We start from the raw sequence: 25537 nt of genomic DNA, 5'->3' as shown, positions 1-25537 counted from the left end.
GTCAGGCGCGCCTCCGGAGGCCGTCCCGGCGAATTTGGCGCGAACGGCGGCCATTTTGATTCCTACTCCGTCTTCTCCTTCGCGTATTCAGCAGCCTGCGGCCCTAGGTCTTTCAGATGCTGATACGTTGAATTCAGGAGCTCTGGTGCAATCTGGGGCCACTCAGGCAGGGGGTTTTCCTCCTGAGTTTGTGATCCAGATGTACCAGGCATTTTTGATGCACAGAGGCGATACAGGAGCTGGGACAGCAGATGCTGTCACACCTACACCTCCACCTCCTAAAAAAGTTAGGGAACATGTGTTCCATGGGGATTTTTGGGCTGATCACGATCAGGAGATGCCCTATCTGGAAGAGGAGGAAGATTTTGGAGACAATGCCTGTACTGATCCTGATTTTTCGCTCTCAGATCCGGAGACGGCAGCTTTTGCTCAGGGGGATGATCCCGCCATGGCTAGGATTTTTCACAAAGATGACTTGCAGGAGCTCATCTCTATGGTCTCCTCTACTTTGAATTTTGAAGATGTTGCGCCGGTTTCACAAACCCGTAAGGTAGACTTCTTGATTAAGGGGTCTAGATCCGCGCCCAAAACTTTTCCCATGCATCAGGACATTTGGGATGTTATTAAAGCGCAATGGGAGGTTCCAGATGCAGCTTTCCGTCCGACTAGATCTATGTCTCGGCTCTATCAGATTCCAGAAACAGATAAAGCTATGCTTAAGGTGCCGGTCGTGGATGCAGTGGTGTCGGCGGTGACTAAGCGGAATACGGTTCCCGTGGATGGAGGCACGGCTCTTCGGGATGTTCAGGACAGAAGACTAGATTCTCTGCTCAGGAATAGTTTTGATGTTTCCTCCTTGGCAGTTCAGGCTGCCATTTGTGGTTCCTTGGTGGCTAGAGCTTGCTTTAGGTGGGCAGAGAGAGTCCTGGACAGGACTTCGGATGATCTTCATTCCATCGATGTTGACGTAGCTAGAATTGAGACAGGGGCGGCTTTTCTGGCTGATGCCCTCTATGATTTACTGCGAGCATCTTCTAAGTCTTTGGCTTTGGGGGTCGCTGCTCGCAGATCTCTGTGGTTGAAAGGTTGGTCGGCGGATGCGGCCTCCAAGTCAAAGTTGAGCAAGTTTCCTTTTAAAGGTTCTTTCTTGTTTGGAGAAGAATTGGATAAGTTGGTTAATTCCTTGGGTGATGCTAAGGTTCCTCGCCTTCCGCAAGATAGACCTCGTCTGTCTACTCGGGGTTCTTTGTTTGGTAGGAGTTCTGGGAGAGGTTTCCGGAAGTTTCAGGCTGGTCGAGGTTTTCAGCCTCAGAGGTCTAGGTTTGGCAATAGGATTCAGTCCTTTCGGGGTTCTCGCAGAGGAGCAGGTTTCTCCAATCCAGGCTTTCGATCCCAGAGTCGTCCGTCCCAATGAAGGTGCGGGGGCCTCTCCTCTGGTCCCTGTCGGAGCTCGTCTTTCTCAGTTCTATCAGAGGTGGGCCCACATTACTTCAGATCAGTGGGTCTTGGAAGTTGTTCGAGACGGTTATGCCTTAGAGTTCGCAAGACCTATTTCAGACGCCTTTCTGGAGTCTCCCTGCCGCTCTCCTCTCAAGGCGAGGGTGGTTCGGGACACTCTACAGAGGCTCTTAGATCTTCAGGCTATCTCTCCAGTCCCTCCTTCCGAGTACAGGCAAGGCCGGTATTCCATTTATTTTGTAGTTCCAAAGAAGGAAGATGCCTTCCGACCTATCTTAGATCTCAAAGCGGTCAATCGCGCTCTCAGAGTCACAAGCTTTCGTATGGAGACACTGCGGTCAGTCATAGTGGCAGTGCGCCAGGACGAGTATTTGACAGCGTTAGATCTCACAGAGGCCTATTTACATATTCCTATTCGTCCAGCTCACCACAAGTTCTTGCGTTTTGCAATTCTAGGGCGGCATTACCAGTTTCGAGCATTGCCCTTCGGTCTTGCTACGGCTCCGCGCACATTTACCAAAGTCATGGTCGTGGTTGCAGCGGCCCTCAGAAAAGAAGGGATTCTTGTCCATCCATACCTAGACGACTGGTTAATCAGAGCGAAGTCTCATCAGGAAAGTTGTCAAGTCACAGGTCGAGTGATGCAGTTTTTGCAGTCTCTAGGTTGGGTGGTAAATGTAGCCAAGAGTCGGTTAGTTCCTTCTCAGTCTCTGGAGTATTTGGGAGTTGTATTCGACACAGCGCGGGGCCGAGTCTTTCTGCCGCAGGCCAGGATTATAAAGCTTCAGGTCCAGATAAGGGAGTTACTTCAGCACCACCATCCATGTGCTCGGGATTATCTTCAGGTGCTCGGTTCCATGGCAGCCACTATAGAGGCAGTACCCTGGGCCAGGCTTCATATGAGGCCTCTTCAGTGGTCCCTTCTCTCCCGGTGGTCCTCTCAGAGGGATTCTCTACTCATGCGACTACCTCTCCGCAACCGAGAACGCAGCTCCCTGTTCTGGTGGCTGCGGATGAAGAATCTGACGGTAGGAATGCCTTTGGAGTCTCCTCGGTGGATACCGTTAACAACAGATGCCAGTCTCCGAGGCTGGGGAGCGCATTGTCTAGGCAAGTGGACTCAGGGTCTCTGGTCTCAACTGGAAGCCATTCAATCAATCAACTTTTTGGAGACCAGGGCGATTCGGTTGGCTCTGCAACACTTCAGTTCTCTTCTGGTAGGCAAAGCGGTGCGGGTCCTTTCCGACAATGCCTCGGCAGTGGCCTATGTCAACCGCCAGGGAGGAACGAGATGCCGACTATTGTGTCGGGAGGCGGAGAGTCTCCTTTCCTGGGCGGAAGTTCATCTAACGGCCATTTCAGCATCCCACGTAGCAGGGGTAGAGAACGTTCAAGCCGACTTCCTCAGTCGCCACACTCTCGATCCGGGAGAATGGGCTCTCAGCGCTCAGGCGTTTCAGGTTATAGTGGAGCGCTGGGGCACTCCAGTTCTCGATCTTTTTGCCACCAGTCTCAACTCAAAGGTCCCTCGGTTCTTCAGTCGAAGAAGGGATGTAAGAGCGGCAGGGGTAGACGCTCTCTTACAACAGTGGCCCCCCGACCTTCTTTATGCGTTTCCTCCTTGGCCGCTCATAGGTCGTCTCCTGCAGAAAATCGAGGAACACAGAGGACCGGTAATTCTGGTGGCACCGGACTGGCCTCGGCGTCCTTGGTACGCGGATCTGCAACGCCTGTCGGTGGCGCCTCCTTTTCGACTCCCGGTGCACAAGGCTCTGTTGGTACAAGGGCCAGTCCCACATCCAGATCCGGCTCGATTTTGTCTTACGGCTTGGCTCTTGAACGAGCCCGTTTAGCTAAGCGGGGTTTTTCGCAATCAGTGATTTCCACCATGCTTCGTTCTCGTCGCCGTTCCACCTCTCTGAACTATATTCGCACTTGGAGAATTTTTGAGGCTTGGTGTGTAGAGGCTGACATTCGTCCATTCGGCGCGTCAGTGGCTCAGATGTTAGATTTTTTACAGCGAGGGTTTGATAAAGGGCTGTCTCTTTCTTCTCTTAAGGTGCAAGCGGCAGCTCTTTCCTGTTTCAGAGGTAGGATTAGGGGTAGATCTTTTGCTACGCTGCCCGATGTAGTACGTTTTTTGAAGGGAGTCAGTCTTCTTCGTCCTCCGGTTAGGTCAGTGTTCCCATCTTGGGATCTTAATCTGGTCCTTTCGTCTTTGACAAAACCTCCTTTTGAGCCTTTGCGTGCATGTTCGTTGAAGGATTTGACTCTTAAGACAGTGTTTTTGGTGGCTATTGCCTCGGCTAGGAGAGTCTCGGAGTTGCAAGCTTTCTCATGTAGATCTCCATTTCTGCAATTTTCAAAGGAACGAGTGGTTCTTCGTCCGGTGCCTTCCTTTTTGCCTAAGGTACTGTCTCGATTTCATCTGTCCCAGTCAGTGTTTCTGCCGGTTCTAGGATCGGCCTCAGGGACGCAGGAACAGAGACGGTTGCATACTCTGGATGTTAAGAGGGTGCTTAAACGGTATCTCGCAGTTACTGAGGATTTCCGTCGCACAGACCGTCTTTTCCTTCTGTTGGCCGGTCACCGTAAGGGCTTGTCGGCGTCTAAGCTCACGTTATCTAGGTGGATCAAAGAGATGATAGCGTCAGCCTACCTTTTGGCAGGTAAGGCAGTCCCGGACTCGGTTAAAGCTCATTCAACTAGAGGGCAGGCAGCGTCCTGGGCCGAGTGTTCCTTGGTTCCGCCAGCGGAGATTTGTAAGGCAGCTACGTGGTCTTCTCTCCACTCCTTTTCTAAGCATTACAGGCTTGATGTTCAATGTCGGCAAGAGGCGGTCTTTGCGTCGCGGGTAATCTCAGCAGGTTTGCTGGGGTCCCTCCCGTAGGACTACTGCTTTGTTACGTCCCATCAGTCCATTCCTGGGCCGGTCCGGAGGGATGCTAAGGAAGGAGAAATTAGACCTTACCTGCTAATTTGCTTTCCTTTAATCCCTCCGGACCGGCCCAGGCCCCTCCCGTGTGATATATTTTCTGTCTAGTTCTCTATGTTCCATGGTTTGCAGAGATGTGTTCAGTTCTTTGTTTGTTGAGCTGTTTTGTTTGCAAGTTAAACCATAAATAAATGGGTAAAAAAAACAAAAAAAAAAAACACAGTTTCTATTGTGGCCATACCGCTGCTCTGGTAAGGGTATGTGGTGAGCCATTATAGTTTAGGCCATACCGCTGCTCTGGTAAGGGTATGTGGTGAGCCATTATACTTTGGCCATACCGATGCCCTGGTTAGGGTACTTGGTGAGCCATTATGATAAGGCCATACCGATTCTCTGGTTAGAGTTTTCGGTGAGCCATTATGACAAGGCCATACCGCTGCTCTGGTGAGAGTTGTCGGTGAGCCTTTGAGCACGTCTTCAACAGTGCTCCCTGGTTGCTTGAATTCCTTGGGGCACAGACTGTTCTTCTTCTTTCTGCTTTGTTATTTAAATACTGAGGCTAGGGTCACATGACCAGGGCTCTTATTGGCTATCTAGTCAAAGTTTTTTTCTCAGTCTCCTCCTGCTGGTAGACGTGCACAACCCATCAGTCCATTCCTGGGCCGGTCCGGAGGGATTAAAGGAAAGCAAATTAGCAGGTAAGGTCTAATTTCTCCTTTAGTACTTCATTGCATATCCCCTCATCTTTGTACTTTTGGGAAAGTTTCACGTCACAGCTGTTTCTTCTCCAAGTGGACGAATACTAAAACTCTTTACCTTTTCCTCATAGGGGAGTGATTTTGGTTATAGTTCTCTGTACCTTTTCTAGTTCACCTAAATCTTTTTTTGGGATACAGTGGTCAGAATTGCACATAATAGTTGAGGTGCGATTGCACCATGGAATAATACAAAGGCATAATATTCTCTGTTTTATTCTCTGTTCCTTTCCTAATGATTCCTAACATTTCATTTGTTTTCTTGGCCATCGCTGCACACTGAGCAGATGATTTTCAAGTTTGGTTTCTTGTAAGTAGATTAACTGTAATCTGCAGTTCAGAAGTGGAAATACTGAGGTTAAACTGCTCAGAATTTAGATAGTAACATAGCAGATGATGGCAGATAAAGAGTTGAACGGTCTATCTAGTCTGCCCAACAGTCACATTCCTTATTGATTCATGATGGTAGAGAGAGTAGATGGTATGGATGGGCAGACTAGATAGGCCATATGGTCTTTGTCCTCATTTTTGTCTCTATCAGGGGCCCCCATAGATTTGGCCATGGACCCCCCCTGCTGGCGACCCTCTCAACCCCCCATCCTACCGCCAACCCGCCACCTGCTACCTTTGCTAGCAGGGGACCCGAACCCCCACCAGCCGAAGTCTTCTTCCTTCGTTTGGTTTCTCAGTCTGATGGCCTCCACAAATCGGAGAAAAGTTTTCTTCACCCAACGCGTAATTAAACTCTAGAATTCGTTGCCGGAGAACGTGGTGGAGGCGGTTAGCTTGGCAGAGTTTAAAAAGGGGTTAGACGGTTTCCTAAAGGACAAGTCCATAAACTGCTACTAAATGGACTTGGGAAAAATCCATAATTCTAGGAATAACATGTATAGAATGTTTGTACGTTTGGGAAGCTTGCCAGGTGCCCTTGGCCTGGATTGGCCGCTGTCGTGGACAGGATGCTGGGCTTGATGGACCTTTGGTCTTTTCCCAGTGTGGCATTACTTATGTACTTATGTACTTAAATGAATTATCCCGGTACATGTGTTTCTTCCTTTGGGTGGATGCGTTTATTTATTCACTTTGTCTCACAGAAAGGACAGTGGAGATAAGGGCTGGGCAAAACACTGGAACACATAGATAAATCTTGCCTCACCAACTTTCTTAATTTGTTTGAAGGCGTGAATAAACATCAATAAAGGTGAAACGGTTGATGTAGTACATCTAGATTTGCAGAAAGCTTTTGACAAAGTTCCTGAGAGACTCCTGAGAAAATTAAAGAGTAATGGAATAGGAGGCAATGTTCTGTTGTGGATTAGGAACTGATTATTGGACACAGAGGATAGGGTTAAGTGGCCATTTTTTCTAAATGGAGGAGGGTGGATAGTGGAGTGCCGCAGGGATCTATCTATACCTGGACTGGTGGTATTTAACATATTTATTCATGGTCTGGAATTCGGAACAAGTGAGGTGATTAAATTTGCAGATAGGAAATTGGAAGACTGCATCCAAATGGCAGATGAAATTCAATATGGAGAAATGCAAACAAATCATAGTTACCTGATGATAGGGTCCACCTTGGGAGTCAGCACCCAAGAGAAAGATACAGGTGACAGAGAAAATATGCTGAAATGTTCTGGTGGTGGCAGCCATTAAAAGTATCAGGATGTTTGGATTTATTAGGAAAGGGATGGCAAATAAGCCCAAGAATACTATAATGCCTCTGTATGGAAACATAAAAAAACAAACAAACAGGAATAAATATTTTTTGCACTCAAAAGAATAGTTAAGCACTGGAACTTTGCCAGAGGATGTGGTAACAGCAGTTAGCATATCTGGGTTTAAAAACGGTTTGGACAAGTTATTGGAGGAAAAGTCCATAGTCTGCTGTTGCAATAGACAAGGGGGAAGCCACTGTTTGCCCTGGGATTGGTAATTATAGAATGCTGCTACTATTTGGGTTTCTTGTTGGACCTAGATTGGCCACTGATGGGAAACAGTATACTGGTCTGGATGGCCCATTAGTCTGATCCATTATGGCTATTCTTATGCTCTTAGGACAGTCGTCGCGCGAGCGAGCGGGTGCATTTTAAATGCGATCCGGCGCGCGCCTTTGCATGGGCCGAGCGAGCCACCTGTCCTTGACGCTTATTTGCATAAGATACCACCGGCTGTCTGAGTACGGCCCCCTACTATGACGTCACAACCGGAAGCGGATGTATCCGCTGCCAGAAACCCGCCCCCTACGGGTTATAGGTCAGTAAATAGTGGTGATATCATGCAGGCAAGATGGCGGAAGGGTAAGAGAAGCAGTTTGTGTGGTTTAAGCTGTGCAGGCGCGAGAGAGACAGTTGTCATGGATCGTCTCGTATAGGTTGTAGCTTGTTCTTTTGAAAAACAGGCTCTGGGCTTTTGGGTCCTGCAGACAAAGGCAACTCTGGTCCTGGTGTAGCCCTAGTCCAGGGTGAAAGAGAGCTCTGGGGCCAGGAGGAGAAAACTTAACAACAACCTAAACAGCCCTGAAAAGCCAGTCCTGCATCACTCCTTTTCCCCTCTCTTACTAGTCCCTTTGGCTCTTCTGCAAATATATGTTTTTTGGTTTTGCATAAGTTTGTTGCCTTGGATGTAGGAGCCAGCTCTGTGGGTGCTTTATCTTCCTCAGTAATTAACCCCTTTACTGTGACCGGGGAATATGCATTTGTGTTGACTTTAGCAGCCCCAAACACTTTAAACAGCTAAGTGTGATATTCTTCTTTTTTTTTATTACATATGGTACTACGAAAAGATGTAATTTATGTTGCATAGTGACAGAGTTTGTTTATAAACCTCGATCATAACCAATAACTAGTATAAAAAGTACTTCTAAAGATCTGGATTATGAGATTATTAAAAAAAAATGAGTGTGACTAGAAAGTCTGGATGGAATATATTTTATATTTCAGTAAGTACACTGCTGATAGGACTTGTGGCTTCAACAGCTTGTCAGCTGACTGTTAATGTAAGATTTTCAAAGAGATTTAAATAGCCAGAAGAGGCTCCTGTCCGCTTTAATAGCTTGTGTGGGGCTATCCGTGGATGTTCAGTGCGACTGAATATCCTAACTGCCCATGCTGAAACTGGCTAGTTTGTGGGCAGAGTGGAAACGTAGTTGGCTAATGGCAATTTTCAGTTTGTTAACAGGACAGGAAAATGGTTCTCCAAACTTTTGTGGTGAGTTAATCAGGCGTTGGTATGAATATCAACCAGTGTCCTGTTAATGGCCACTTCCTGGCCTGAAGTGTTGCCAACCCCCCCTTCCTTCCTACCCCCTGAAAAACATCACCCCCCCCCCCCTTCAGCAGGATCCTCTTATACCCCAGAAGGACATCAAGCCCCCTGCCCCCACCTCCAAGATCATGGCAGGCTTACTTGCCTGATTTCTGGTGGTCTAGTGAGGAAATGGACAGGAGCAATATCCATTCACTTGTGCCCAATGCAGCTGCCTCCTTGAAAGGGCTGCCATTTATTTATTTATGGTTCACTTGTATCCCACATTTTCCCACACATGCAGGCACAATGTGGCTTACAGAAAAATTAGGAAAATTTAAAATTGTAGAAAATAGTGTAAAATTGACTAAGACTAGACAAGGGGAGCAATAACTAACAATGGAGAACTAAGCAGGGTGGGGGATCGTGATGGGGATATCAATCAGCTTGAGTAACTAGGGGAGTACATTTTAGCAAAGAAGTAAGTTTTCAGCAATTTCTTGAAGAGGATGTGGTCCATTTGCGTTTTGAGGTGTTGCGGAAGAGCATTCCAGTATGTAGGACTCCATGACTTTTAGCAGCAGCTTTGCAGTACTTTGGAAGTCTTATGTGAGTCCCAGCTAGCAGGTAACAAATTAGTCCTAGTTATTCAGTGCTGGTGCTTAGACATGACCCTGCATTGAATATCTGGAACTAATTCTGCCCATGGTGGTCAGTGTTTAAAAATATACTGACCACTATGGTTAACCAATATGTGAGACAAGAAAGATAGCCTCTACCCTCTGCTTTGTGGTTCACACCTTTAATCTGTTGTCAAATGTGGTAGATCTGTAATTCATGCAGGAGGTAATTTACAGACAGTTGATGTGTGCTAATGCTGCAGGGCCCAATAGGGATAAAATGAGCCTTTTTGCAGGTAAAACATCCCTTTATTGTCTCTTGTTCCAGTGAAGATGGGGGCTGGTGGAGGAGCTGGCTGCAACAAAGTTACCAGAGTGTGCGAGAAAAGGTAAGATTAGCAGGGTGCTCTCCCTGTTCCAGCTTGTCACATTCATTTTTAGTTGGGCCTAATTTGTAAATTACATTTATCTTATTATTTAAAGTTAGATATCTGGTTTTCACAGGCTGTAGAAGCTTAATAGATGTCTATAATTTTCCCTCACAGCATACTGGATTTCAAAACACTTAAACATAGAAAAATGTAGGCAGATAAAGACCATATGGCTTATCCATTCTGCCCATCAATGTCATCTACTCTCCCTATCACTCCCTTAGACATCCTATGGATTTGTCCCAAACTCTCTTGATCTCTGATACTGTTTCCATTTCCACCCCTTCAATTGGGAGGCCGTTCCACAAATTCACCACCCTTTCTGTGAAGAAGTATTTCCTCAGGTTACTTCTGAGTCTATCCCCTTTCACCTTCCCATTCCAGAGCATTTTTTCAATTGAAAGAGACTTGTCTCGGGAGGAAGTGACGTCACCGATGTAGCCGGTAGCCTGGTTGTAGAGCTCCGCGGGTTACGGATTAAAAAAAGTGTGAGAAACCCCGATAAAGCGCGAGGGATTCCCCGCAAAAGAAGAAGCAAAGCAGCTATAATAAATGGCGGCCAAAAAGAAATTGGCAAAATTTAAATATGCAGGGGAATCGCTGAGAGTAGCGAGTAAGGCGAAAACACCACTTCCCCCGCGTGGAGCAAAAATGGCGCCGGACGAAATGGAGTCTGATAATGAAAACGAGGAGCAAGTCGCTGGTGAGATTGAAGTAGAGCGGAGCGAAATTATACGATGGTTTAAAGAACTTAAAACAGAGATGATTAATACTAGGAAAAGCATTCAAGCTGCAGTTACGGAACTCCGCGAAGAAGTGAAAGATATGGGCGGCCGAATGGTAGAGACGGAGGAGCGGATTGAAACGATGGCGGGAGAACTGCAAACTTTGAGGAAGAGTGCTTTTAAAGAACAGCAAGAAAGAAAACTCATGGAGCAACGTTTGGAAGACTTGGAGAACCGCTCGCGGCGGTGTAACTTGAGAATTAAAGGCATCCCTGAGGAAATGCAATTCAGGGAAGCGGAGAAAGTGGTGCGAGAGATTTGTGACTTTATTTTGGAGCAGGGAGCGGATCCTGAAGAAGGATTAGAACGGCCTGCAATAAAAATTGATAGAGCTCATCGGAGCTTGGGGCCGCAGCGGGGGGATTTCCCTCGAGACATCGTGGCATGCTTCCATGAGTTTCAGGTGAAGGAAGCGGTGTGGAGAAAAGCACGTGCATTGGGAGAAATCAAATGGCGCAATGTCCAAGTGCAGATTTTTCAGGACCTGGCGAGATCTACTCTGCAAAAGAGACGAGATTTTAAGGATATTACGAGATACCTGCAAAAAGCGGGTCTGCGCTACAGATGGATATATCCTAAGGGTTTGTTGCTAATAGTGGGAAGCCAGACAAAGAAAATCTTGCAACCTGAGGGAGCATGGAAGATTTTGGCTGCACTTGGATGTATGGACCTGCCGGAGATACCTGAGGCTTCCCAGAATTTCAGCAAAGACAGGCCCCCTAATAGTAAGGGGGGCTGGATCACACGGGCTGGAGGAAGAACTAACAAGAGTCCACCACGTGTGGACAGTGAGACTGAAACGGCTGCAGGCACCTGAAAAGGAAAAAATGCTGGAGGGCAATGGCCCGGAGTTAAAGCTGAGTAAAAACACTTCTACAACCAGGGACTTACTGTTAAGATTTACAAAAGGTTTTGGCATATAGGGGATATGTGGGAGCATGAATGGGGAAAAGCATGATGTATGTTGATGAGTGATGGGGTATGTTGGGGATAAAGAATGGAAAGGGAACCCATCGGAACGACACTTCCTTAGGGATATCACTGGCAGTTAAGGCTAGTGAACAGACGAGGGGATTTTCGGGGAGGGGGGTGGGACAGGGGAGGGAAGGGGAGGTGGGAGGGATAACAGTTGGTTCATGGAATGTAAATGGCATGAATACTCCAGAAAAAAGAAGTATCATAAACAGGGAAATTCGTAAAATGCAATGGGATATCAGTATGTTGCAGGAGACACACATTCAAAAGAAGGATGAGCGGTTAATACAATATAAGAATTTGGGGAAGAGCTACTTTTTGGCGGACCCTAGAGGGGGGAAAAAAGGAGGTCTTGCAATCTATATAAAAGATACGGTCCCTTTTGTTCATGAACAGACCTATTCAGAAAAACAGGGCAGGTGCATTGCGGTTAAAGGTAAGATCAATAACCAGCTAATTACTTTGGTGAATATCTATGCACCCAATGAGGGACAGGGGGCATTCTTTGAGACCCTAAGGTTAGATTTACTCCAATTTGTGACGGGCAATGTAATTTTAGGGGGAGATTTCAATTGGGCATTAACAGATCTTGACTACTCTAAGGGCAGGAAGGGTGGTAGACAGGCTAATACGTCTAAATTACTAAGACTGGTTAAGGAGCTAGATTTAATCGATGTCTGGAGAATGCAACACCCCGGACAGCGGGCCTACTCCTTCTACTCACATGCGCAGCGCTCATACACACGGATAGATACAATCTGGGGATCCCGCAACTTATGGGGTAAAGTTCGGGACTCTGATATTGGGAGCATACATACCTCGGACCATGCCCCTATATGGATCTCATGGAAGGGATTGGGGAGAGAACGGGGACAAACATTTTGGAGATTAAATGAATCCTTACTTGATTCTGCAGAGGCATGTGGGGAAATTCGAAGGGTGATATGGGAATATATGGAGGACAATGATACAGGGGATGTAACGGATGGGACCCTATGGGACGCCTTGAAGGTGGTGGTAAGAGGTCATTTGATTAAGAAAGGTAGTCAACGGAAAAAAGAGGGTCAAGTCCAGGAATTGAGGGTACGACAAAGATTGGCTTTTTTGGAAGCCCAACATCAGGGAGGGCGGTGTCCTGAAGCGATAAGGGAGCTGCGAGAATGCAGGGCAGAGCTACAACAAATACAAATTAGACAGATGGAATACCATAGAAAGTTAATAAAACAAAAATTTTTTGAATTCAGCAATAAAGCTGGCAGGATGTTGGCACGCAATTTGCGGCAAAGGGTAGTGGGAAACACTATAACTAAAATAAAGGGAGCGGGAGACGGTTTGATGTATCAGGACAAAGAAATTAGGGAACAATTTGCCCGATATTATGCAGCTCTTTACTCATCAGAAGCGAAAATTACAGTGGAGAAGATTCAAGAATATCTAGGTGGGATAGGATTAAGAAGCCTAACTGAGCAACAGAGGGAGTCCCTGGACAAACCCATAACGGCAGATGAGATAGATAAAATTATTAAGGACTTGAAAGGGGGTAAAGCACCTGGACTTGACGGGTACACGGCTAAATTCTATAAGATACTGGGACAGGAGCTAAGGCCACTATTAGTGCGGGTAGGGAATGAATGCTTCAAATCAGGGACCCTACCGAGGAGCATGTATGAGGCGGGGATTTCAGTTCTTCCCAAACCTGGGCGAGACCCAACAATATGTGGTTCATATAGGCCAATTTCTCTCATAAATATAGATATTAAAATATTAGCCAAGGTAATGGCAGAGAGGATTAATAAATTTCTCCCTCAGTTAATCCACACGGATCAAGCAGGTTTTATACCTAAGAGACAAGTAGCTGATAACATAAGGAGAACCCTAAATATTGTTTGGGAGGGCCAAAATAGGGAGGAGGCTTTGGTGCTGTTAACAACTGACGCAGAAAAGGCCTTTGATCGGGTTGAGTGGATTTACCTGTGGGAGGTATTAAAAGCCATGGGATTTGGGCCAGGGATCATATCATGGCTAAGGGGATTGTATGCGAGACCTGTGGCCAGGATAAAGGCGAATGGAGGGTATTCAGATCAAGTGCAGATACAAAGGGGTACCAGACAGGGCTGCCCCCTCTCTCCCTTGCTTTTTGCCATTGCGATCGAGCCTCTTGCACAGAAGGTTCGGGAGACAGCTCAAATAAAGGGCCTCTGTGTGGGGGATAGGGAACATAAAATAGCTCTGTTTGCAGACGACATTCTTTTTTACGTGAGTCACCCAGAGGTGTCGTTAACAAACATCTGCAAAGAGATCAAAGTTTTTGGGGAAATGTCTGGATTTAAAGTCAATTATGATAAATCAGAGGTGTTGGGAGTGGTGGGGCCCCCTTCAGATACTGAAGCTATGTTGGAAAAATTTCCCTTCAGGCAAGCTCGGGAGAACTTTAAATATCTGGGCATTTGGATTCCTAGGGACCTAACAAAGTTATATGGATTAAATTACGATCCCCTATTTAGGGAACTGCGCACAGACATGAGTCGATGGAAGAATGGGCTGCTGTCCTGGTGGGGCAGGATAGCGGTGGTTAAGATGAACTTGGTCCCGCGAATGTTGTTTCTTTTCCAAACGTTGCCTTTGGAAGTTCCACCAGTGGTTTTGAATAAATTACAATCAGATATTTCCCGGTTTGTATGGGGGGGTAGGAGAGCAAGAACTTCGAAAAGAATTATGTGGAAGGGAGTAGAGGAAGGGGGAAGAGGACTACCCAACTTAATATGGTACTACCAAGCAGCCCAATTGAAACAAGTGGCGGAGTGGAGTAAAGGAGATAGATCACCAGTGGCGACCTTAGAGCAAAGCCTGGTTCCAAGGGGTAATTTGGAGAAAGGAGTATGGGGGTCCGGACGGATGTGCAGTTTACTTCAGGGGAATAGTAGTCCCTTTGTGTCACACCTGCAACATACCTGGGATGTATTAAAAAATAAATTCCGGAAGGGGGTGAAAACCTCTACTTTGGCGCATATAACCCATGAAGATGAGTTCCACGCAGGACAAGAGGGGGGGGTATTTCGTGAGTGGAACCGAAAGGGCCTGCGGAGATTTAGGGATCTTATGTCGGATGGGGTAATGCGAGACTTTAAGACATTAAAGAGGAAGTTTGATTTACCAGAATCAGATTATTTTGCATACATACAGGTTAGACATTTCATGACGGGACAGGGGTGGTTGACATCGGACCCGAGGGAAAAGGAGCAATTGGAAAATATTTGGGTGACCCTGGAAGGTGGGAGGAAAGGAATTTCAAGGTTATATAAATACATTAGGGGAGAGAAGATGCTCAAATTGCCCTATATGAATGCATGGGAACGTGATTTAAATATGGAAATGAGTGTGAAGGAGTGGGAGAGGATGTGTTTAGAGGTGAAAAAAGCATCGGTGTGTGTACTAATTAAAGAAAATGCATATAAAGTTTTAAGTAGATGGTATTACACACCCGATAGGCTAAAGCGAATGTATCCTATGGTATCTAATCGATGTTGGAGGTGTGAAGCAGAAATAGGAAATTTCTTACATGTCTGGTGGTCATGTCCTCTTATACAGACTTTTTGGGTGGAAATTGCTATGCATTTGACGCGCATATTGGACACACAGTTCCCGGTAGAACCTACGTGGTGTTTGTTGGGATGGGGAAATAAAAGGGGCCAGAAGTGGCAGAAGAGGCTTAAAAGACTGGGGTTGGCAGCCGCCAAGCTGGAGATAGCAGCCCATTGGAAACAAAGACTGGGACCTACAATCACAGACTGGACAATGAGAATCAAGAACATTGTGGGCCTAGAACAATTGACTGACAAAAGACAAGGCAGATATAAGCCAGATGCGAAAGAATGGTCTCAAATAGAACGATTATGGAGTAGTGAATTACCTGTATAGGAGATTTTGCCAAGAGGGAATAAGGGGGGAGCAGGGGGGGGGGGGAGTTGATTTGGGTGGGAGGGTGGGTGGGTAGGGAGAAAATTATCAAAAAAGATTGTGATTTACAGTTGATGTTGGATTTTATTTGCTGGACATGTCAGAGCAGTCGGTTGGCTGTTCTGGCAATCAGTGTATTTTTTCCATTATGTTGTGTTCAATAAACAATTTCAAATTTAAAAAAAGAAAGAGACTTGTCTCCTGTGCATTTATGCCATGTAGGTGTTTAAACATCTCTATCATCTCTTCCCTCTCCCACCTTTCTTCCAAAGTATACATATTGAGATTTTTGACTCTGTCCCATATGCTTTATGATGAAGTCCATTGACCATTTTAGTAGCCGTTCTCTGCACTGACTCCATCCTGTTTATATCTTTTTGAAGGTGTTAGTCTCCAGAATTGTACACTATATTCGAAATGAGATCTCACCAGAGATCCTTTTCCCTACTGGCCATTCCTCTCCCTATGCACCCAAGCATCCTTCTAGTTTTCACTGTCACCTTTTCTACCTGTTTGGGCACCTTAAAATCATCACATATGATCACACCCAAGTCCCACTCCTCTCATGCACAAAAGTTCTTCAACCCCCTAAACTGTACCGTTCCCTTGGATTTTTGCAGAAAACGCATGACCCTGCATTTTTTAAATATTAAATGTAAGCCGCCAAATTCCAGATCATTCCTCTAGCTTCACTAAGTCTTTTCTTATGTTATCCACACCATTGGAGGTGTGTACCCTATTGCAGATTTTGGTATCCTATCCAAAGAGGTACCAAACAGCCCGTCTGCAATATCATTTTCAAAAATGTTAAAAAGAACTATTGCTTCAGACACGTTACTGCTTGAATCAGCATCCAAGATCATAGTTTTTCTATGAGCTTTGCTCTCGTTCCCTATTTATTATTTTTTTGTCACAGTGCTGTCGTATCATCCTTTTCACACTCTCAGAATGTCTGTCTGCGTCTGATGCTGTAATAGCAGGATGTGAAACAAAAAATGGCAGATGGGCCTTGGAGGTCTATCTAGTCTGCTGAGTTTCATTCTTGGTCTTTGTCTTTTTTCCTCTTTACAAAGAGGAATCCTCTGCCAGTCATAGTCATTTGAATTCACTGCAAAGCTGTCTGTATACATATTGCCCTTTCTGTTAACAAAAAATAATTCTGATCTTATTCTGAATGTGCACTCTTGGATCATCATTCTGTAACCTTTTCTAGATGTGTTTTTTCTTCTGAAAAGTAGGACTGTACTGAATATTCAATTCATCCCCGAGTAGTGCCCCGAATATGTTATTTGTATTTGGCCGAATAGTGATTTAAATTTGAATATGAATAATGCGAGGCTCTACTGTACTAAATCTTACTGAAATAAGCCCTTGATGTCTTGATTTCACGTTGCTTCTTTTATTGTTTGTTTTATTAAAGCTCAAGGCCCATTATTCGTATTTGACTAAATAGTAAAATATTGTATTTTGGTACAGTTCTACTGAAAAGTTTGTATGTTATGCATCCCTTTGAGGTATTCTTGCTGTTGTCAGGCCAAGCTCATAGGAGTAGTTGAGTGATGTTGTTATTTAGATGTTTCTTTGCATGATGAACTGGGTACTTCTTCCCTGCGTTGTGCTAAATTTGTGATTATTAATATTCTCTCTTGTTGTTATAGTCTGTAGAAGCTTTGGAGTTTATAAGAAGAGACCTAACAGAATTTTCACAAGTTGTTCAACATGATACAGCAAGCACCATCGCTGCCACAGCCACTGTGGTCAAGGAGAAGCTGGCAGTGAGTATCTATCTAATCTATCAACATTTATAATCTGCCCAGAAATGTAATCAGATCACATAAAACCCCATCAATAAACTCAATAAACATAAACCCACAATGAAAGATTGAGAGCCAGCAGTGCCCACAGGCTTTACCCTCTGTCACACAGGGGTTGGCATTGCTACCTCTGGGCTTCCCTTTTCCGTCAATCTCTCCATCTCCCAGGGCCACAGTGATACGTTACATGCGTCTCCTTAGCACACACAGGTCATTTGGTTACTAAACACCCTCAGAAAGCAATTTCTGCTTAGCTGTTATTTTTTGGCTTCATGATTAATTCCTATCCCAAACATTGTGGTAGTCTGCTTGTTCTGCTGAGTCCTGTAAAGGTTTATGACTGAAAGGGCTTCTAGGTATTAATCTTGGCACCTTTTTCTTGTCTGGAAAGCCGGAAGGAACAACTGGCACAACAGAAAAAGTGAAGAAAGGGCTATCGAATTTTCTAGAAGTCATCTCGGACACATTTGCCCCTTCACCAGATAAAACAATTGACTGTGATGTCATAACGCTGATGGCCACACCGTCTGGTAGTACGGAACCTTATGACAGTGCAAAGGTATGGTCAAGCCCTCCCTTGCTGATGCCTGGAGAACGCCAAGTATGTACAGATCCCTGTAGGGGAAAAGTAATTTGATTTTACATGGGGTAGGGTGAAGTTTCATAGAGAAAATAATCCAGCAATGCATCTTTCTCATTCTTCATTTTAGAAAGAGAGTTAAAACTTTACTCTTTAAGAAATATGTGCTCTAGTTTTTGGATTCCCAGATAATTGTTATGGCATCTTGGTGAGTGTTACCCACTTAGAACTGAAAAGTAATAGCGGGATATAATCCACAGATGAGTTGTTAGTTTTTTTTTTTTGTTGTGATGTTTTTAAGATGTTGGGTTGAATCTGAAGGTGGATCAGGTTGGGTCCTCTTTCCCCATCAGATTTAATTTCTAATCTCACATACTGTTAGGTCGGCTAAGTCTTAGAGGAGTGGAATAGTGTGCAGAAATGGTAGTAGTATTGTTTGTATTATTATTATGTATGTTTTATGTTTCAACTGTTTTTATTGATAAATCAACACAGTAAACATTCAACAGTGCAAAATTACACACCAAATATCAAAGTACATTACTTTAAACTTACTGCTAGTAATCATTATCAACCATTTTCTCCCACCATGTATATGTTTTAAGCAAAAATTGGAGAATAGAATTAGGCATGAGCTGGCTGTCAATGGTGGTCAGTGCATAAAATCAGCCTGGAGTATTTAGTCCTCTAGAGAACACCTGCTGGTCAAGTTTTTAGAATTACCACTATGAATTTGTATGAGAGAGATTTGCATGCAATAGGTATTCAGAATATGCATATTGGAAATTAGTAATTTTGTTTACAGCTGAAAAGGGTACCTTCCCCTTCCTCCCCCCACACCCTGCAGAGATCGAGACCTGCTAGGCTTCTAACATTAACCCCCGGAAGACAGCAGGTCCTGCCAACCTTTTTAAATAGTCTAGTGGCCTTTTCATAGCATCCCAGAGACGAGTGGGCTATGTCCCTTTACCAGCAAGTGGAGAGAGAGAGAATGCCAGAGCTCTATTATAAAGGGTATTATGCAGCATCCTCACTTTCAGTATTCTTTCTATCTCAGCAGGTGGATGGACATATCCTATGCAGCTCTCTGAATTGAGAATTGCTCCTTTGCCTGTTCCCTCAGGTGTAGTTGAGCTTGGGGGACGTGGCCATGCTTGCCCATTGCAGGTTACCCCTGGTGGTACCAGGTCCTTCCCTGCCTCCCGATCATTATGGAGAGGAGAACAGCTAGCGCCCCGCAGAGTTGTCTGTTTGAGCTGGTGTACTAGGGTGGGAAATGCCTTCCTGGTAAGGCTCTTCTATCATTCTTGCCTCGGCTATCCCACTTCCTGCTCATTTTTTTTTCCTTCCCTGCCTGGTGTTTGAGGCTTTTTGTTGCTCGGGTGAGTCAGTTTGAGGTTTCTAGTTTCATTAGCTGGTTGAACGATTCTGGCTAATCAGGTTTCTGCACCATTAAAAAACAAAAAAAACCAACAAGGCCTTGGGGGTGCTGCTATTTAGCTTGGCTGTTTTCTGCCTTCAGTCCCTGGCATGTGGACTTAGCTTGGGATTGTAACTTCACATTGCTCTGCTTTATTTCCCTCTCTCTGGGAATGTTTTTGATGTGTTGTAATTTGAGCAGTCTTGGTTTCTTGGAATTCTCCCTTAGTGTATTGCTGCCCCTTTGCTCCTAATCCCAGGGCAGAAAATGCTTCAGCCTCTGGCTATTTTGGTCGTTCCATGGCTATATGTCCTGGTTGTACTTCGTGCCCTGTCTGCATTGGGTTTCTTTGCCTTGGGGCAAGACCTTTCCTGTGCTGGGTACATCTCGAGTTGGCCAGCCTAACGAGTTATTTTGCTCTCTGCTGTGCCTTTGCTGGTTTTCTGGACCTTCTTGCATGCAGAAGCAGGCCCCTTGATGCTTGCTTCAGGGCCAGCAGTCCTAGCCCTTGTGTAGGGGAATGTCAGGGCTTCGGGCAGGTTGCTCAGCCTTCTAGTTTTGGGTTTATTTCCTATCTTTGCTATTGGACACTCTGTCTTTTGGCAGACCTGCCATCCGGCCTCTCACAAGGTCATCTTTATACCTTCTTCCTGATTTCTCTTCTGGCCCTTTTTGGAGGCCCCTGCAGTCTCTGGTGAGGTTGGCCTGTGGGTTCCTGTCCAGGCTGGCTACTGACTGCACGGTTAGGGATGCTGTTTCCAAAAGTCCCAGGTTCTGTTGCCACGTTCTTGTCAGTGCTGCTGTTTGGGGACCTTCTGGGACGGTCCTTCAGTACATTCCTTGGCCCAGTATCTGGTATGCATCACACAGACTGGGGGAGGGAGCAGTGCTCCCTCGCTCACATCTTCCTTTGCACGCATGCCATGCCAGGGGGATCCTCTGCCCCTGCTGCTTGAGGCTAGCTCTGTCTGGCGATGACATCCAGAGACAGAAGAGTCTGACGTGGTCCCATATAGCAGTTTTCCCTTGTGCATATCTTCCTTTGTGCACGTGCCAGGGGGAGTGGATTCTCCGCCACCCTTGCTGCTCAAGGCTAACTCCGCCTGGCAATGTCTAACTTCCATCTCTGGATGTCGAGTGTGGTCCCCGTATTTACCTAGCAGGCCTTGTCCTGACTCCGGCCGGCGAATCTTACTCTGTTCGGGTCTTCACCCAACACGGGAAGTTGACTAGAGCTGTCTTTGGAGGTTTAGCGTAGCTTCGGCTCTGTGGTAGTGTTTTTTGCCCTGTTTTGATCTTCACGCCTTGCTCCCTCTCTAGACGGATCTCTGACCTGCCGAGCTTACTCTGCTTGAGACGTCGGGGCTGGCTGCGTCTCGGCGGCTTGCACCCTGCTTTGGCGGTGGTGCACGGCTCCACATCTGGTTTCGAGCCAGGAGCCTTATGCTGGGTTTCCTATGTCTCTGGATGTCAAGTATTACTCCATCTGTCTATGGCTGTCAGGCCTTGATTCGTCTTTGACATGGTACTTCTCTGTCTTGGAGGTTGGTTCTGGCTCCGGGGGTCAAGCTGCGCTGAATCTCCAGATGTTCATCGTGGTTCTGTCTCTGGAGGAAAGGTCTTGCCCCATTTCTGGTGTCAGAGCCTTACTCGGTTGTTCCTAGCCCAATTCGTCAGGTTACGAGTGGTCCCGTATCTGGGGGTCGAGCGGTGCTCCACTTTTAGCTCTTGGGCTTACCCCATTTCTGGCTCCGTCTCTCTCTGTTGAGCCAAGCTCTGTCTTTAGTGGTAGAACTGGGCTCCTGCCCTGCTGCCTCAGACACTTTGGGCATTTTTCGGGGCAGCCTTGCTCCATCTCTGATGGACGAGCCTAGTTTCCTTGCTGAGGATCAATCTGGGGACCCTCCCTGGCTATCGCTCAGGCGGTGGGCCTTTGTCTCCTTTGGAAGATCGGATTGAATCTCCTCTGATCTTGAGATTTGCTCAGTCTCTAGCTGTTGTCTTGTTCCGCCCCTGGTGGCTAAGCATGGTGTTCTGGGGTCTGGCAGGTCTGCTCAGCCTTGCTTTGTCACTGCCTTACGTAGTGTTCGCCGACTCTGGCTCTCCAGCCCAGCTTTGTTGCTGACTCGCAAGTTTTTTCAGGTCTGGTCCTGTTGTTGTCACGATGGTCTCCTTGCGGGCGGGGCTTTCCACTACCAAATGTCAGGCTTTTCCCCACAGCTTGGGGCTCTAGTGGGTCTGACTTGGGGGATCAGGCATTGCCTTGTTTCCGGGTGTTGGCCTTCCTTGTTCATTGTGAGGCTTTGCGCCTTGTCTGGAAGTCTTCATCCTTCCAATAGTTGGGTGTGGCTTCTTTTTCATGACTCTGCTCATCTCGCTTTTGGAGAGTGTGTCTTGTGGGTCGCTGACCAAAGGTGGCAAGTTCTCTTCGGGTCTCGCCCCTGTATTGTCTCCATATGTGGAGTCTGGGGTGCCAATCGGGGCTTATTTTGTCTCTGTGATCCCACCCTACATGGGGACTGCTGTGGTACATCTCGCTCGTCTCTGGATTGATCTGTGGGACACTATGGAAGATAAAATTAGTCCTTAACTTGATAATTTTCTTTCCATTAGTCCCAACAGATCAGTCCAGAGGCCCACCCTTTGTTGTGGGACATTAGTTTATGTTGTTCCTTTTTAGGTCAGGATTTACCTTACCACAGAGGTGGATTGCGTACGTCGCTTCTAGGTGGATGTTACGGCACTATGAACACTGTCCCTTTACCACAGGGCCACTGGTTTTCTACTTGTTTGTGTCTGAGGCAGGAGTTTGATCTATGGTTTCATGGCCTCTTTACTGCTTTGGTAAGGATCATACTGAAAATGAGGCTGCTGCACAGTACCCTCTATGGTAGAGTTCTGGCATTCTCTCTATCTCCACCTGCTAGTAGAGGGATATAACCCACTCATCTCTGGATTGACCTGTTGGGATTAATGGAAAGAAAATTATCAGGTAAGGACTAATTCTTACCTTTTTGGAGCAGGAGCTACCCTGTCGCTCCTGCTTCAAAGAGGCCACTGGATCTCCTGGAGAGTGCCTTTGGGGGGGGGGGGGGGGCAGCCTGGCAGGATCCGGTTTCTGCATGGGGAGGGTTGTGGAGATCCAGTGGGACCCTCTCTGTCCAGGGGCTGGAGCCAGGAGGACTTGATCTGGTGGGGGGAATTTTGGTTTCAGCTGAAAATACACTTGCATTTTCGACCAGAACTCAAAACTTGGACTTTTGGGCTGGTTTTGTGCTGTAACCAAAAATGTGGTCAGCCTCTGATTCATTATGATCCTAAAAACTCAAACTGACTAGATGTGTTTCCAGGAGAGGGTTAAGAAGTACTACTCCGGTGTGGAGAGGGAGATTCTGATTTTGCTGTGTTAAGGGCGGGTACTTTTACTAGAAATGCTGCTCTGAAGAGCCACATTGCAGGATATGGCAATTGTTATGATGTATTATTTTTGTTAAATTTCTTTTAAAACATTTGTTCTAGAAATCCACCTTTCCTCCCACTAGTGCTTTTTCTGATCATTGTAATTAGAAATATCAGACGCAGCTAGATGCTCAAAAGCTTGTATCCTGGTGTATCAGTCAGGTGCCCTTATGTGACTCGTTCTGTTGCCTGAATTCACCCTGCCATTGCCTCGTGTGTTCTGTGTTCCAGGCCCGCCTGTACAGTCTGCAGTCTGACCCAGCCACATACTGTAATGAACCAGACGGTAAGTCTTCACAGTCTAGGTGGAGTGGAGCGTTCTGTAGGTAACAGGTTCCCGCATCTCTGTGCTGCTGCTTTTGATAGTCTGTTGCAGGTAATTACTAGCAAGCACTTGGAGCTGCTGGAGAGGGCAGATTTAGCTGGGGATTGTTTTTTTTTTTTTTTTTTCCTGGGCCAATATACTCAACAAAAGGCAGTCGAGAGGGGATATGAGTGAGATGTTTAAATATCTCTGGCAATATATAGGAGGTGAGCCATTTTCAAATGAAGGAAAACTCTGAAATGAGAGGGAATAGGATGAAGTTTAGAGGAAAAGTAGGCTCAGGAGTAATCCAAGCAAATACTTTTTTACAGAAAGGGTAGTGGATGCATGGAGTAGCCTCCCAGGTGGAGAGGACTGCTGTCTGAATTTAAAAAAGCTTGGGACGGGCACGTGAGATCTCTTAGGGAAAGGAGGAGAGAGTGTATGCCGAGGATGGGCAGACTGGATTATCTGCTGTCATGTTTCTGTGTTTCTAATGACTATGCATTGGAGTAGTATGAAAGGCTGTAAGACTTGGGCCAGCCAATGCCTAATCTATGCTCCATCTTATACAGGACCCCCTGCATTATTTGAATCCTGGCTGGCACAGTGTAATCTAGAGGAGAAGAAGGGAGAAATCTCAGACCTTCTGGTGACCAGCCCTTCTGTTCGGGCACTGTACACCAAAATGGTGAGCAAGACATGCTCTTGTTAGCTCTGCTCCATAGTATAAGGTAAGAGACAGCCAGCCTCAGGCTTACATCACGCTGATTTCCTAAAGGGTTATGTGTGTATAAGCACTAATTCACAGAAAAACAGAATAAGATCAACCTTCTGCCCTTGGATACCTGAACGCAGACCGGTGAGAAGTCTGCCTCTAACTGCCTCTGTCTGCCTTTTTCAGGTGCCAGCTGCTGTCTCCCATTCTGAATTCTGGCAGCGTTACTTCTATAAGGTTCATAATTTAGAACAGGTGGGTTTAAATGTCCTAGGGAGGTGCAAAGTAAAATGGATGTTGCATGAGGCTATAAAAAGAAAACAAGGAGCCTGAGATGGTTTCTTCTTGCTTGCCAGGAGGAGGCCCGGAGGGATGCTTTGAAGCAGAGGGCAGAGCAGAGCGTGCGTTTGGAAGATCCCCGCTGGGAGGAGGAAGAGGGTAATAAAAGAAATGGGGGATGTATTTGACCTTTTATTTAAAAGGTTCCACATTTTAAGGAATTGTGTTGAAGTGAGAGGTGTATGCACAGTCTGCCCATTAAACTGATTTTGCAGGAAATTGTGTTGCTGCCACACTTTGGTTATTAATTATAGTACATGAGAGACCATCTGGCTCATTTGTCTGCCTGATATTCCGTCCACATTGCTAAAGATCTATCCTGCCAGCCAAAGTATGACCACTTGCAAGATTATCCATTATCCAAAGTACTGCCCTTCCATCTTGGGTAGAGCATGCATATGGAGAACATAGGATGGACCATGCCGAGTTATTTCCAAGGATAAGTAATAATTGTCCCAAGTCAACCTGGCAAATAACTTTTATGAACTTTTCTTCTAGGAATATGTTCAAATCTTCTTTGACTTCCACTATGTTAGTTACTTGGACTGTGTCCTTTGGTAACAGATTGTACAATTTAATTTTATGTTGCCAAAAAATATACAGATATTCTCTTTCAGCACCCACTGTTCCCATGCCTGACTACAAAGGTCTGCAGTAATTGAACGTGTGAAGCTGCTTATTAGAACCTAAAGTTGACTTTTCTTTCCATTCTGCAGAGGAAGGTTTGAGCACATCTCCTTTATCTCGTTTGAACTTGAAACATTCGACAGAGAAAGACTTCTGTGCTAAGTCCCAGATCTTGGAAAATAAAGCTAGTAATCTTTCAGTAGAGATGAAAGAGCAGAACCAGGATCATCCAGTGGAGACCCAAGAGCAAACCTTGCAGATTTCTACTGTCTCTAGCCCTTCAGAGAGCACTGAGAGCACCTCACCTGTGACACAAATTGCCAAACCAGCTGCCATGATACTTGCCATGGTGCCAGAGATGGGAACCCATATTGCTCTAGAAGTGGGCTCAAAAGAGCAAGGGTCTGTTTCAAAGATGGCAGAATCCAAGCGTCTTCACGCTGGCCAGCAAGTATCTCCATCCTCAGAACGACCGGGAGTCCAAGAACAGTCTGAGGGCAAAGCAATTACCAGGACATCAGGCCTGAAAGAGGAGGGGCCAACAGATCTGCGGGTCTTTGAACTCAACTCAGACAGTGGAAAATCCACTCCGTCCAACAATGGCAAAAAAGGTAATTTTCCAGAGTCCAGGGCAGGGCTTTATGGAGGGAGGCAATAGTGTGTATGATAGCTTAATAGGGTTTTTGTGGAACATAGGAGAAACCTTCTGGACATAAAAATATAAAATCAAGCATAGTAATGTAACGCCAATTTTTAAAAAAGGTTCCAGAGGAGATCCAGAAAATTAAGAGCCTGGGTGGGTGGTTGGCTCTTTTCGATATTTAGGTATTCAACTTGCAATGAATGTCTCAACCTTATACCGTCTTAATATCTCAGTTCTCATGGAAGATACTAGAAATCTAGAAAGATGGAGAGATCTCCCTCTGTCCCTCCTGGGAAGGGTAAGCCTGTTGAAGATGGTTCAGTTTCCCCGATGGTTATATGTACTCCCGACCACTGCTGGAAACAGGATGCTGGGCTAGATGGTTCTTGGTCTGGCGATGCTTATGTTCTTAAAATAAATAGGACATTACTAACAATAGGTCCACAAGTTCATTTTTCAATTCTATCAGTA

General features: G+C 45.9%; 1 protein-coding gene across 2 annotated transcripts in view; it reads left to right on the top strand.

Annotated features, from left to right (window-relative positions):
• Window positions 1-7403: 7403 nt before the first annotated feature.
• BSDC1 (BSD domain containing 1) overlaps window positions 7404-25537 on the top strand; it is a 25775-nt gene continuing 7641 nt past the window's right edge. Inside the window, exons 1-9 of one of the 2 annotated variants that reach the window (XM_030219647.1) lie at window positions 7404-7448; window positions 9343-9403; window positions 16821-16937; window positions 17368-17535; window positions 22667-22721; window positions 23315-23430; window positions 23644-23712; window positions 23814-23895; window positions 24513-25033. In XM_030219647.1, coding sequence (XP_030075507.1) covers window positions 7438-7448; window positions 9343-9403; window positions 16821-16937; window positions 17368-17535; window positions 22667-22721; window positions 23315-23430; window positions 23644-23712; window positions 23814-23895; window positions 24513-25033 — 1200 coding nt within the window. In that variant the 5' untranslated portion in view covers window positions 7404-7437. Of the gene's footprint in view, window positions 7449-9342; window positions 9404-16820; window positions 16938-17367; window positions 17536-22666; window positions 22722-23314; window positions 23431-23643; window positions 23713-23813; window positions 23896-24512; window positions 25035-25537 lie in introns of both variants that reach the window. The other variant, XM_030219646.1, reaches the window with a different exon arrangement.

The sequence above is a fragment of the Microcaecilia unicolor genome, chromosome 11 (genome assembly GCF_901765095.1).
Source record: "Microcaecilia unicolor chromosome 11, aMicUni1.1, whole genome shotgun sequence".
NCBI classification, from domain to species: Eukaryota; Metazoa; Chordata; class Amphibia; order Gymnophiona; family Siphonopidae; genus Microcaecilia; species Microcaecilia unicolor.
Note: the sequence above shows the minus strand (reverse complement) of the source record. Positions and strands in the feature narration are given on the sequence as shown.